This window comes from Pristiophorus japonicus, chromosome 20 (assembly GCF_044704955.1).
Source record: "Pristiophorus japonicus isolate sPriJap1 chromosome 20, sPriJap1.hap1, whole genome shotgun sequence".
Taxonomy (NCBI): Eukaryota; Metazoa; Chordata; class Chondrichthyes; family Pristiophoridae; genus Pristiophorus; species Pristiophorus japonicus.
This window is the reverse complement of record NC_091996.1, coordinates 17928127-17943212: the sequence shown is the minus strand read 5'-3', so window position 1 is coordinate 17943212 and position 15086 is coordinate 17928127. Positions and strand designations below refer to the sequence as shown.

The following is a 15086-nucleotide window of genomic DNA, read 5'->3' as shown; positions in this document are numbered from 1 at the left end:
TCTATTAACATCTGGAAAGAGAAATATATTAGCATTCTGGGTAGAGACCTTTCATCGTAGGACCACAGATTATTGCACACGAACACAAAAGCTACAAGATTTAAACATTCTTACTTCTTAAAAAATGAGCAGCATTATGTACAAGTATCTTAGGCACAAAAGGGTCCAATTTGCCACAATCTCAAAGACAAGCGAGCTCGCTGTAATCTTTGATACTTGAATATCGACAATCAGATGCAAAAAGACTAAATACACACACACACACACACACACACACGTTAAATGACTGTTCAAGCTTATCCACAATGAAGAAGTCTTGTCCTTTTATTGAACACGGATCTCTTACTTCATTAGCTTTCTCCCATCTCCACTGGTATTTTCTTTTCCGAATTTGGTTCCCAGATTAAAAATAACTTGCATTTCTATAGTGCCCCTCAGAAACAGGAAACTGTCAAAAGTACTTTATCTATTGAAAGAATAATGTTTCACTTTCACTAACCTACAAAGTTAGTGAAGTAAAAACTGGATCAAAACTACACAGCTTGAAATTTATTTGATCATTTTGAGAAATATGACAATTTGTTTGTGATTTCCAGGTGGTTCAAAATGCTACCTATTTTCATGTAAAGGCAACCCATGGCACTTCTCTTACTGCCTTTGATTCTGGTTACTTTTTAAAATGGTGGAATATGTTTCCATGGATTTCCAGAGCAGTAAACAGTATATTCACAACTTGAATTTTAGCAATGAAGTCGGTCAGGATTTGCCTTTAAAATCAATTCCCCAGATCCATAATTTTTTTTAATAAACTGCTTGGATGTTAACAATGGTAAATTGGGTCCCTAATGGCTCAATGGTGTCATCCAGTGAGCAGTTGAAACACACAGATGAGAAAAGTTGCCGAGTCAATTCCAGGTCAGTGCTAAAGCTAGCTGATTTCAGCTAAGATGGCAGTATGGGTGCCTCAGAGTTACTGAGGCAAAAATCAGCCAGGGCTCCAGCTCCTGATTCTTGTTGGAAGTGCGTGTTTGTGGATACAAGATAAGGAAAGGTTCAGGCTTGGTTGTAATACCCTCGGTGGTTAAATTGCCTGTAGATGCACATTTTCATAGTTCACACATAAATGGTAGGGAATTCTAGGACCACAACCTCTACCACCAAGACAGACAAGTGCACCAAACAATGGGAACACCATCACTTCAAAGTTCCCCTCCAAGCCAGACAGGATTTGGACATATACTGCCGTTCCTTCATCGTTGCTGGGCCAAAGTCCTGGAATTCCTTACCCAACACCATTGTGTGAGTGTCAGCATTCAAGGCTACAAGTCACCAGCACATTCTTGAGGTAACTAGGAATGGGTAATAAATGCAGCCATGTCAGCATTTCTACATCTAGAGAACAATTTTTTTTTAAATGGCTATCTTACTGGAATAATTTACTGGAATTCTTTGAGGATATAATGAGCATGGTGGATAGAGGTGTACCGATGGATGTGGTGTATTTAGATTTTCAAAAGGCATTCAATAAGGTGCCACACAAAAGGTTACTGCAGAAGATAAAGGTACGCGGGGTCAGTGGAAATGTATTAGCATGGATCGAGAATTGGCTGGCTAACAGAAAGCAGAGAGTCGGGATAAATGGGTCCTTTTCAGGTTGGAAATCGGTGGTTAGTGGTGTGCCACAGGGATCGGTGCTGGGACCACAACTGTTTACAATATACATAGATGACCTGGAAGAGGGGACAGAGTGTAGTGTAAAAATATTTGCAGATGACACAAAGATTAGTGGGAAAGCGGGTTGTGTAGAGGACACAGAGAGGCTGCAAAGAGATTTAGATAGGTTAAGCGAATGGGCTAAGGTTTGGCAGATGGAATACAATGTCGGAAAGTGAGGTCATCCACCTTGGGGGAAAAAAAACAAAAAAAGGGAATACTATTTGAATGGGGAGAAATTACAACATGCTGCGGTGCAGAGGGACCTGGGGGTCCTTGTGCATGAATCCCAAAAAGTTAGTTTGCAGGTGCAGCAGGTAATCAGGAAGGCGAATGGAATGTTGGCCTTCATTGCGAGAGGGATGGAGTACAAAAACAGGGAGGTCCTTCTGCAACTGTATAGGGTATTGGTGAGGCCGCACCTGGAGTACTGCGTGCAGTTTTGGTCACCTTACTTAAGGAAGGATATACTGGCTTTGGAGGGGGTACAGAGACGATTCACTAGGTTGATTCCGGAGATGAGGGGGTTACCTTATGATGATAGATTGAGTAGCCTGGGTCTTTACTCGTTGGAGTTCAGAAGGATGAGGGGTGATCTTATAGAAACATTTAAAATAATGAAAGGGATAGACAAGATAGAGGCAGAGAGGTTGTTTCCACTGGTCGGGGAGACTAGAACTAGGGGGCACAGCCTCAAAATACGGGGGAGCCAATTTAAAACCGAGTTGAGAAGGAATTTCTTCTCCCGGAGGGTTGTGAATCTGTGGAATTCTCTGCCCAAGGAAGCAGTTGAGGCTAGCTCATTGAATGTATTCAAGTCGCAGATAGATAGATTTTTAACTAATAAGGGAATTAAGGGTTACGGGGAGCGGGCGGGTAAGTGGAGCTGAGTCCACGGCCAGAGCAGCCATGATCTTGTTGAATGGCGGAGCAGGCTCGAGGAGCTAGATGGCCTACTCCTGTTCCTAATTCTTATGTACCTGGGCAATGTACCAGAGGATGGGTGCATCATTGCGGAACCAAATGCCAGCAAAGAGAAATGGTGAGGGAAGAAAGTTGGTAAGTGAAATAAGAAAATCAGTTTAAAATCATTTCTATATATGTGCACATACATCCTTTCCATATTACTGCAAATAATTTGGTTCTCTGCTCCTACCAACTGAGGTGCTGTATAGCTCACTTATGGCCACACTTTAAATTTAAAAATATACATACACAATGTCCTTATTTGGGCACCAGCTCCACCTCAAATGCCAGTCATCTCCCTGTGGAAGTAGAACTGCTCAGCTGCTGGCAGCCTTCCAGTACCTCAGCCAAGTGACCATTTTGCATACGAGCCTGAACAAGTACAGGAGACCTATTTGCTTGTACGACAGAGGCAACCAGCCAAATCCAACCCGGTTCTCACCCAACTTCCTCACATTTATTTTCTGGCTGGACGCACTTGATATGGCCGGGAGCAGGAGCCTGGGTTGATACTTTCCCCTCCCGAGCCCAGGGAGTGACCAAATGTGGTATGTATACTGCCAGCCTGGCTGAGATCGCTTAACTCAGTACGGACAGAAAACCAAAACTGGAGTTCAATTAAAGAAAGAAATCTAGAGCTCAAATTTCCACTTAAAAAGCCCTGCAATTTCTATCTAAATTACTCCAGTGTTCCCACTGGCCTTGCTAAGAATATAATTTGACAAATTAGCGAGTATATGAAAACACGCAGATCTCAGAAAAAATATAATTTACACGGAAAAGCAAGAAAAATGTGTTCTATTAATATGCTGTTGCAGTGTTAGAAGTGAGGAATGACAGGATTTAATTAGGAAACTGGTCGTTTTCAATAAGTGACCACTGTGGAAGCACCATTTTTGGTTAATCATATATTCTTACCTCAAGCAGCAACTATTGTACCTCTTCACTATTGTGTGTCATCTCATCATTCTCAGTTTGCGTAGCAGCGCAGTGAAAGTCAACATTTAACTCAACAAAGTTGTCAACTGAAATATGGGAGACTATGCTTCCTTCATATCGCCACAGTGTACGTTTTTTCTTGTTTGATCATCACTTTTCTTACAACTCAGGTGATTGAAGTCATCCCACACCAAAGTAGCCCTCTGCAATTAATTTTACAAGATTAGCAACAAACTATACAAAATAACACTATAGGTCTAATAATGTAATGGGGTTCTGATTGGTACATATGTACCGCGTGGACAATCAGATCCACACAAGGGCACTTTTTTTATTTTGTGTTTTTAAGCTTTCTATTTTTAATTTTTTTTCTCACATTCTTGCCTGTTTTAACAAAAAATTCCCACCACAATCTGCTCAACCCATCCCAAATACTAGAGACGGCACAGTCTCTACATCCAACTTGGGCCCACTCTCATTCGGTTCCTGACTCAATCCTACGGGCAACAAAAAATACCTGCAGATCAGCTGATCAATCACCAAAATGATCTTGCCACCAGCAGCTAATTCCATTGCAGCATGGAACGCCAGGGTAAGAGACTGGGGTCAGGTGCTGCATCTTGTATGGAACAGCAAAAAAAAAAAATCACAATCAATCACTAGTAAAGAGAAAAAAGTAACAGTCTGGCTTAGTTAGAGATTGTGGGTTCAGGTCCACGATGGACTTGAGCCCATCATCCAGTGGACACTGTTCAGGTTGACAAAAAAATATCTCATGGCATGATGGGGAAAAAAAGCAGGCCGTTCTCGTTCATTTAGCCAACATGTCTCCCTCCCAGCAAATAAAACATTAGAAGTCAGAGCAGCAACAATTTGCAGTAATATGCATGAAACACTTGAGGTAAAGAGTGAGTTTATACACACGAGAGGATCATGAGATTAGAGAGAGATTTCAGAGAAAATCACTTTTGTCTAATTTTACAATTATATAATTTAAAGTAAATAGAAGGGGAAAAATAAGGGTCGGGGGTTGTATAATGGACGGCTGATCCGCTATCGCCTGTTTCACGCCCCTGAAGTTCAAAGTTCCGCCCATTGTCTCGACATGCATTCATTTACTGTTTGTATATCCTTGCTGGGCACAAATTGGCTTCTGCATTTGCCAGACTTTATTTGAAAAGTAATTCCAGTGGTCGTAAAGCTCCTTCGGCCATCTTGAGATAGTAAGGCACTATATAAATGCAAGCTTTTTCTTTAAAGAGGGAATTGCCTGTAAACTTGACCAATGGTGGCGAATATCTTAGCCTATAAGTTAAAGGCTGGTTAATAATTTCTTCCGCCAGATACTTTTGGCTGTAAATTTAAGTGGAGAGGGAGGAGGGGAGTCATCTTATTCACGTCACCTGATACGCGAGTATATGCGGCAGACAAGCAGCAACACCAGAAAGTAAGACATTAGAAGTTAGAGCAGCAGCAATGTGCAGTAATATATATCAAACACTAAGGTAAATGGTGAGTTTCCATACTTTAGAGCGGGAATCATTAAGAGATTGTAGCGAAAATCACATTTACATCTAATTTTATACAATTAATATAATTTGACTTAAGACTTACATATAGTTGTTATAATAGATATTTGTAATATTTATATCGATTGATATTGCATATTTTGTACATTCTTGATGCTTATTCTTTCTAGTTCAATGGCGACGGACAGGTGACTAACACAAATTTAGTTGTAAGAAGGAAGGGTAGGTGAGGGAGGCAGATTATTCGTCATTTTAAATTTATGAACACGCAGAAGACCCATTCATTTACTTCAAAAAAGGAGTAGAGTCAACACACAATTTCTTAAGATTTTGGCCTGGGAGCTTATTAGCCACCACAAAGTAAACCTTTTTTTTTTAAACTGATCTTGTTTTAAAAAAAAAATCAGATTCAGTATATAAAGGTCACTGGCTGCTTGCTTTTGCGCACGTGCTTCTACGTGGAGGAATGCCACAATTATTTTTTTTCTCTGTATATCTGTATAATGCCCATTTGGTTTATTCCGACTGCAGAGGTGATTAGTTGATTGTGAATGCTGAACAACTTTAGGCGCCCAACTGTGATGCAAAATCAGATCGCCATTACAGAAACTGAAGTCTCTTGTCATGAGAGACACAGAGAGACAGACAAGACAAAGAGAAAGATAGAAAGAAAGAGAAAAGCCAGTATTGAAGCACATGCAAATAATTAATCACTTCACTTTCGAAAGCAGCATCGTGGTCCAAATAAAAAACACAATAATTACAATACTGCAGAATATGAATAATCTTGCAATTTATTCCTAGCAATTCAACTTATGTAGGTAAAAATGCCAGATTTTACCATTCTGACAAGAGGTAAATTCAAAAAAGATAGGTTTATTATTGAGATATCTCACGACATCCCAACTGAGATGCTGACCATTGGAAAACACAGCAGCTTTAAAATAGGCCTGTTAAGACATGAAATTAACAACATTTCTGGTTACATTTTAAAGAGAAATAAAATTAAAAGCTAGTTTCCAACACGGAGACTGTGAATAAAACCTATTTCACAGCATTAGATAATACTTTCTACTGCTTTGATTAAGTGTGTAAGCAAACCAGAGTAATTACAGTCACTTACACATTTAATAGGTCAGTCAAAATAACAAAGCTGAGAAAAGTGTTGCTACTAGCTTGAGGCATATTCATTTCGGAAGCATCAATTTACAATTGAAAAATAATGAAATGTTATACATCCAATTAATGTACGAAGCAAGCCGGTTCTGTTAAAAGCGTACTGCAACAACTATTTTATTCTTAGTGAGTAAATGGGGATTGTTGCAACAGTTTCAGTAATTTGAACATCAACAAAAAGAGCTTAGCACATACATTTGCTTCGGAAAACATTAGAACAGAGGCAATGACCTTGAAGAATACCGCCCCCCCCCCCCCCACCACCACCCCGGATGGGGAATATTAGTGCTGGGGGCCATAACACTGTACATTTTTGCCACCCAGTGTCAGTATCAAGTTCTCACAGGTCAGGCATAGTTTGATGCACAGTAAAGCTCCTTCGACTCTGCCCCTACAATGCAACTCAGTAAAACACGACTGCAACAATGTGACATTTTTTCCAACCCATGCTTATCTGTGAGACATTGCCAATTAGTACTTAATTAAAAGTAGGCCCATGCCCACTAGGAACTATCCAAGGAACTTTGGTCCCCTCAGTCTGGGCTGGATTTGAACCTAGATACCATAGGTGACAGGCCTGTGTCTAACCCAAAGCCACCTAGCTCTCCAAATACCATTTCTCCCCAAAATTATGGTACACAGAACACTTAAAATTCTGTGTATTATCAATGATTGAAGTACCAACCAACATAGTGCTAACAGTCAAAATGAATTGGGAAGAAGAAAAAAGGTAAGTATGAATGTTTGTAATAGAAACAGAAAATACTAGAAAAGCACAAAAGACCAATCAGCATTTAAAAGACAAAGTTAGGTTTATGTGGGTCCCACCCAAACTGTAATCCCATCTTTCTCTCAGCTGCTGACTGGCCTGTTGCATATTACCTGAAGGAAAAAAATGGTTCTTTGTTCCCTATCTGCCTTTACCGTCTCTCCTTGTTTCTCAATCCCTCTCCTGTCCTAGTCTCACTATCATTTTGTTAAACTTTTTCAAATTGCTGATATGTTCTCTCTCTCGTTTCATTGTTCTGTTTCTGATGGGATGAGGGCAGAGAGTAGGGAGGTGCAAGGGAATTGTCGGATACAGAGCAGGAAAACCAACAGAACACACTGGTGGAATCAGATGGCTGATCTAAACAAATATATAGCAGCAAGACCAGGACAGTTAAAAGACAGAAACTGGTTTGGATAGAAGAGAACTGATAAAGAGGAGACAACATAACTTTAGCCTAGGATTAAATGGTGGAACTGGTCAGAAGCCAGCTAGCAGGGGCAATTCTCATGAGCAAACAGCCACAGCGCAGCATGCAGGTGCATCAACAGTAGGGTTAGACGGTTAACCATGGGAGAGTGTACAGAACATACCAAAAAAATACAGTATGCTACGATGAGGGGAACATTTCATACAGAAAAACATCAAAAAAATTAATCTTGAAATGAACTTTTCCATTTCAATTCACCACCCTCTCCAAATGCTAGGGTACAATGTTCTGGATACCCTCCAAATGACCATTCTTCATACGTGAGCTTACACAATGACAACAGGCTATACAACAAAGGCATCTCAACCAAGCCCGATTCCGTCTTTAACAGAAGGTTCACACAGATGCCTTTCCAGGTGGGGTCGCTGGATAGTAAGCAGGAGCAGGAACCCTCAGTTCCCCCTCCTGCACCACCCCAGCTGATTTTTCATCTTCCTTACCTAGGGTGCAGAGATCCACTAACGCCACACAAACCAAATAATGAACCTGGGACCTTGTGGGTCTGCCCCATGCTGCATTTACCCACTAAGTTAAATGGCTGTAAACTTATGGTAAAAGTTAGAATTTGATTTGCCTCTTCCTTCAAATATGAGGAGCAGAGGAACATTTCTCACGTATACTTTATCTTCACTGCTATAATCAGAATTATTTTTGAAGAACAGTTACATATATCATGGAAGATAGGTTTTGTTCTCAGGAACTTTTTTGCGCCCCAAACAACGTAATTAAATTGAAACTTAAAAAGAAACTAGCCGTTAGTCTATAAACAGTTTTACAAAAAACACATCCAGCCAGTCCCCAAAACTCAATATTCACTCCTCTCGGAATACTGCCTACATCTGCAAAACAGGCCTCCACGGAAATTCCCCACCCTCTCCTTAACTGTTTTGACAACATGACTCAGGAATAATATGTAGTGATTTGCTCCATTTGAAAGGGAATGGTGGCAAGGATGAGAGTTCAGCTTAATCATCATGCTAAACAAAAAAAAAATCCGCTTGATGAGGAACTAGAATTTTTTTGGCCTAAGACGATCAAAAGGGACTTCATTAAAAAAAAAAATATCACCGCTTGTTTCATGCAAGGATTGTATTGCCTGCTCAGGGCAGACACAGTACCGGTCCCTAATACAGTACCAGCTAAATAAATAACAAGGCATTGGCAATATCAGTCTGTTGACATGTCATGGCTACAAACGTGTTAGCTTTTTTGTGATTCATTAAAGCAGAAATACTAATTGTGTTAAGATATTTAAACCAGCTATTTCTTTAAGTGATTCTGTTAAGTTACTGGCAGGCATTCCATTCTGTCGATCACTCTGTTCCCCATGGAGAGCACCAGTCCCAGGGACAGAAAATCAGACACATTTCCATCATACAAACAGCTCAGAACAGGAGATCTGCTCATCATTCCAGTACAGCAGGCTGCAAAAATCTGCTGAAAACTTGGCAAGATTTTTTTTTTCCTTTTTCCCCCCGTACAATATAAATAAAATTCAGGCTTGTTCCTTGTCCGCTCGCCACAGTTGCTCCTTGACCTCGGACGGGAGCGTATTGAAGAGATCGTCCTCCACCACGAGGCCACTCCGTTTGAGGAGGCGACATTCGCCGAGCTCCACGGGGAGACACTCTAGTCTGTTTCCGCGAAGCTCCAACTGCGTCAAACTTGTCAGCTCGCCGACCCGTGACGGCAGCGATAGCAGGCAGTTATTCCCCAGGTTTAGGGTCCGGAACTTACGACACTGGAAGAGTTCAGGTGGCAGGGTTTCAATCTGCAAGATATTTGGTGGGGGGGGGGGTGGAAAGAAAGAGAAAAATAACAAAAATGTCAAATATTTTAACTGATGCACTTGTTGGACTGAAGTAACATGTTTAAAAAAAAAAGAGCTTGTTTATTCAGAAAATACCAAAGATTTTTTCCTAAACTCTCCAAGTATTCTCTCATATTACACAATATTAGAAATTTGGAGGAAGTAATTTTCACACTGGCTACAGAACAGAAGACACACACAATTAAACTGCAAAAGGATTAAACACCATTTCTTCATAAAGGGGCTCCCGGCAAATCACTTGCACATTATAGTCTATGTTTGGCTCCATGAACTGTATGCATGCACAGAATATGTACAAACTGAATACAGTAGAAAGTAGTATTTTTATTAAGTAGTAGGTCCATTTGTATAGCACACATCTCCACTTCACTGTGAGCTCATCAATGGTGGGATTTGCACTGAGGAACTTGGAGATTTATTTACAAAAAAATCTTAAAAATATTTCTCAGTTTTGCAAGTAGTTGCTTCTAATCCTCATTTTATTTTAGGAAAGATTAGTAGTCAGGCTTTATTTTATCTCTCTGCTGGTGAGAGTGGAGCAGGACTAGTGTGTATCTGCTTCCTAACAATATTAACTCTCTTTGTGGGAAGGTTTAATATGATATATTGAAATGTTAACCAAATTAGTTTGAGAAACAAAATTAAAAAAAAATGACTTTACACTCAGCATGGGCAAAAACCGGTCACGGCCGTATCTTAAAAAGGCTTCCAGCTTTGTAAAAGTAAAGGCAAAGCCGAAATAGTGTAATCATTGGTGTAACTGCTATCTACAATAATCTAGCAAAGATCTGGCAGCCACTGCTTCAAGGATTGAGTAACTAGTGCAGAACAGCTAATGGATGCCTCAGAGGAGACACCCATAAAGCCTCAACTTTCTGCCCTTACAGCATACTTGGACTAATTAAGTTCAGACTTGTGGGAGGAAAAAAAAAGTAATGGGGGGAAAAAAAAACAGGAAACTGGAAAGGTTAAAAAGTTAATCAAAAGCAAAATACTGCAGACATAAAACATACTTGTGTCAGATGTCAAAACTAGAGGGCTTCAGTGATCAAATCCCAGTCATTACACAAGAGGTTATACTCAAGCTTCCCTCAGAGTTTTGCCAGTCTCAACCAAGTGGAGGGCGGGACTACTTAGCATACCTCTTCATGGGGTAGGCAAGCAGTAATATTAATGAAGTCCACAAAGATGTTTAGACTGTCCTACCCTGCTGATTAAAATAAAGCACTAACAATGGGCACAAGGGGGCAAATAGATGTAAATGTAGCTGAATAGTGCATATACATTAATTGCTGACGTTTGAATGCACACACTCACCCTGTTCGCAGTGACAGCGAAATACTGCAGATTCTGAAGGAATCCAATGTCCTGTGGTATGGAGGTCAGGTTATTATGACTCAAATCCAAGTACCGCAACTTGCGGCAATAGAAGAGCTGAGCGGGAATCTTTTCAATTTTGTTGCGGTTCAGGTAAAGCCTTTCCATGTTTGTCAAAGTGCCAATCTGAATGGGGATATAGGCAATGTGGTTATACCACAGCTTAAGGCAGACTAGGCGCCGTAGGTGCTGGAAGCTGATTATTTCCTCGATTGTCTTTAAGTTGTTGTCTTTGAGATCGATCTCCTGCAAGTTATGGAGACTGAAGATCGAGTGTGGTATTCGCTCCAGGTCACAACGGATCAACTCCAATTCGGTCAGATTAACCATCTTCTTTAGACTATTGAGGACCATAAGCTTGGTGCCCTCATTGTTGATGGACAGCTTCTGCAGATGGACTCCAACATCCGTGACGACCTGTGGCAGCTTTGTCAGGTTGCTCTTCAACCTCAAAACTTTGAGGCATTTGAGTTCCCGCAAGCCGTCAATCACAATGTAGCGATTGTTCTCCGCACTCAGATTCCCAGTTAGGTGAAGCTCTTCAAGGTTCTTCAGGCTGTAGATCCATAGAGGGATCTCTTTGATGTCTGTAAACTTAATATGTAGTGACTTCAGGTGCTCTCGTAAGAAGGCAAGAGCTGGTGCCTCAATCTTTGCTGGCGTGTGGTACAACCAGAGTTCTTTGAGGTTGGTAAGTTGGGCAATGATCGGAGGAATGGTGACATCCAGGATCATCTCCAGTTTGAGCACTTCTAGCTCAGTCAGGTCAAAGATGGTGTCTGGGATTCCACTCAGCATGAAGAGGTGGAGCTCCAGTTTGTCCTGAGAGTTTTTCATGATCCTCTGCCGGAGTTTCTCCAGGGTCCATTCATTATTCAGATTGAGCTGCCGCAATTTGTTCTCGCTGACCTCGGACAGAAAGACGGCAAAACGTTTCGAGTACAACGGATCGTACTGATCAATCAAGTGCAACATGAAAGCAAAATCATTCTTGACATCAGGAATGTCGCTGTAGCTGCTCTCCTCCCGAATGGACTCGAATGAATACTTTTTCAGAGAACGCCGTAGCATCCACCAGAGTGTGTACATGCAAATGAGTCCATAGACAATCACTAAACTAATGTAAAAGGATGCAAGGATCTTGAACAGTGTAGCTAATGGATGAGCACACTGGTACACACGGTACCCAGTGAGGTTCTGAATGTCTACTATACAGGACACATCAAATTTGATATCAGCAATATAATAAAGTGAGTAACTAATAATAAGAGCAAATTTGATTACTTTGATAATAGTCTGTCTCATGTAGAGTTGATAAACGATATCCCCTTCCTCGACATGGGTACGGAATTTCTTTACTTTTTCAAACAGAGCTTTAGCTTGCTCACCCTCCTTCTTATCCAGGACGCCCGTTTCTGAGCGATCAACTATTCCCTGCTCGATGCGAGATTTTGTTCTTTGCAGCATGGGTACACTGGCCTCCACATCCTCACTCACCGAGGAGGATTTCTTTGCCATTGAGCCATTCATTTTAACAAATGACTGTTTTGGGTCACTCTCCTCCACCACGGTTTCAGATAGCGCCCGCGTTGTCCATGGCGAGTCAAAGCATTTCAGAAGGATGGACACAAAATGTTCCAGCTTTGAGCTGGTCCGAGGATATTTGAACCAGAAATTGCTGCACACCAAGAACACCAGCGTGTGCAGAAGTACAAGATATGGAAAGTATTTTGCAAACCAGTGAAGTTTATTCTCATAGCACACCGCATCCACATAGTTGTACTGGTGCCGGTCCAAGTCATACTGGATACCCGTCGGTTCATTGGAAAATGGCGGAAGGACTGAAGATGGCGGGAGGGATGCATTTGGGTATTCGGCGGTTGGCAACTCGGTGGGTAGCGGCTCAACGCACGTATTGTTCATAACCCACTTGCAGGGCAAACAAATCATTTTGTCTTGTGTGACCTGCAGTGTGCCACCAAACACTGCTATCATAAGCATTACGATGGAGATGTAGTCCGTAAACACGTCCCACCATGGCTTCAAGATGCGGTAGGCAGGCTGGGTATCAGCAAAATATCGTAGTTCTGTTACCGGAATCATCACGCACCTGGAAATTGAGAGAGAAATAAGTCATGGCAGATAACACGTGTGCCTAAGATAGTGTCCTCACTAGGATCTCAAAGGATAATGTGGGCACTGTAAATTTTTGTACTGCGTACAAAGGGTCTCTGACCTGAAACGTTAACTCTTGCTCTCACCACGGATGCTGCCTGGCCTGCTGAGTGTTTCCACCATTTTCTGTTTTTGTGTAGCATAATTATAGAATTCACTCTTCCAAACTTGGGTTGTCTGTATGGAAAGACTATTTTTAACTATATAGAGTGCAGTGCTAACGGCTACAGGTCTGTTACAGGTGGTGGTGCTAGTGGAAGCAAAGTGAGGTGATGAATTAAGAGCATCATAGAAATAGAATGTCAAACATTAATGCATGTAGTGCATCTCTGGAGCTTGTTCATGATATGGTGGAGGATAGGTCATTTTTTAGAAGGACAGGAGCATTATGCCAGATAATAAACAATGTATTAAGCTTCTAAGCTGTGCGTAACTTACATGTTCATTTAAGGCAGGGGTGTTCAACCTTTTGGAGCGGAGGCTGGACCAGTACCACATGCCGCAACAAGTGAGTAGATCATAAGATTAACATGTTTTTGCATCAGGCAAAATCGCGATTAAATATCAAATCTAATACAATCACTATTTTTCAATAAACACGTTTTCACATTAACTGGAGCATGACTCACAACCATTTAAATAAATTACTTCCACAAATCATAGGATTTGTAGCTGTTGGTAACACGGTGTGCAGTGCTCTCATTGATACTCAGTAATAAATAAAAAACACATACACCCAAATGTAAAAAGAAATCACCCATTCATAAAAAAAAAACACATACAGGAATTTCCAGGCAGAATTGCCGGCCTGGGCCTTGTTTCCCCTTTTCTTGGCGGGTCTCATTGTACACTATATCCCAGCTTCCGCTGGTAATCTCTACTTCCCAGCAAGGTCTGGTTCTCTCTGCCGCTGTCATCCATCACCTGGTCTGCTTTGTTCCAGTGCAGCCCACTTCCATCGCCACCTCTCAAGCCCTACCGATATCTGCTCCCTGAAGCTTCCGAAGGGATGAGAAGCTTTTTGAACCCGTGGCCAAAAAAATAAAAGCTGTTCCTTGATTAGTCTAAACTATCCAATAAAGAAGCAGGCCTTTCCAAACCTCCAGGGTCAGGAAATCAAAAAGCCGAAGCCGGCAGAAGACACTTGTGAGCTCAAGCATGCAAAGAGGAATGACAATGGGCTACATCTTGGACACACCAGGCCTTCTTTATATTTCCATTATATATTATAAAATAATTATAATGGAAATAGAATAAGATAGAATGTATGACTTTAAAATGATGACTGACATCTGCACACCTTGGCCCAATTATCCCCTGCCCTCTAACCAATGTTCACTGTAATTTTTTGTGTGTGCTCTCTTTAACTGGCTGCGCGGCCCATTCAGAATTTGGTGCACATGCAGTTATTTCCATTGAAAAGACAGTGAGCGGTCTACGCGGGACCTCCAGACTGGGAATGTTGCCTCTAACCCTGCTTCACCTGCAGACTACACGGGGCGCAATGCCACAGGAGATTGACTAGTAATATATTACTTATATAGCTCGCAGATCCTCCAAGTGTCACACTTGCTTCTTGTAACATTTCTCAGTTTGTTGGTCACATCTTCTGTAACTCGCCTTGTGCAACTCAATGGAAGATCTGCTAGTAATATGATAAAAGTGGTATATCCAGCGTATATTTCCTGTCACACTTCAAGTATCACTCTGCAAATGTGTCGCATAAAGGCAAGTAGATATTGAAATGTACAAAACCCCATAACAATTGAAAATACTTAAACTGATGCAGCAGCTAGAATATCTTTATCCCATGACTGACCTTAACCACATTTATTAAAAAACCAGGGTTCTGAGCTATAACTTTCAGAAGAGCAATAAAACCCTGAACCTCACCCAATTTTCCCACAGCATATGGGCATACATCTGCTAAAAAATAGCCTTGTGACAAAACATAGTTAAAGTTTTGAGGAAGTCAATACCTCACAGCATCTGGTATGATCCATTTAATTTTAAAGTAAATTAAAGCATCATTTAACCTCAGACCTGGAATAGAGAGATATTGATCTCCCCAAACCAAGATACAGTCCAAACTCTACCCCGATTACACTGTAGCACACCTCG

The 15086-nt window shown here is 41.2% G+C and overlaps 2 protein-coding genes across 7 annotated transcripts in view; both read right to left on the bottom strand.

The window, feature by feature from the left end:
* LOC139233187 (volume-regulated anion channel subunit LRRC8D-like) overlaps positions 1-15086 on the bottom strand; it is a 69769-nt gene that overhangs the window by 13477 nt on the left and 41206 nt on the right. The window lies entirely within an intron of this gene.
* The window catches only part of LOC139233189 (volume-regulated anion channel subunit LRRC8A), a 50795-nt gene continuing 41575 nt past the window's right edge, over positions 5867-15086 (bottom strand). For all 5 annotated transcript variants that reach the window (XM_070863825.1, XM_070863824.1, XM_070863823.1 and 2 more), the window contains 2 exons: positions 10731-12900; positions 5867-9353 (listed from right to left, as the gene is read on the bottom strand). In XM_070863825.1, coding sequence (XP_070719926.1) covers positions 9078-9353; positions 10731-12893 — 2439 coding nt within the window. In that variant the 5' untranslated portion in view covers positions 12894-12900 and the 3' untranslated portion in view covers positions 5867-9077. The remainder of the gene's footprint in view (positions 9354-10730; positions 12901-15086) is intronic.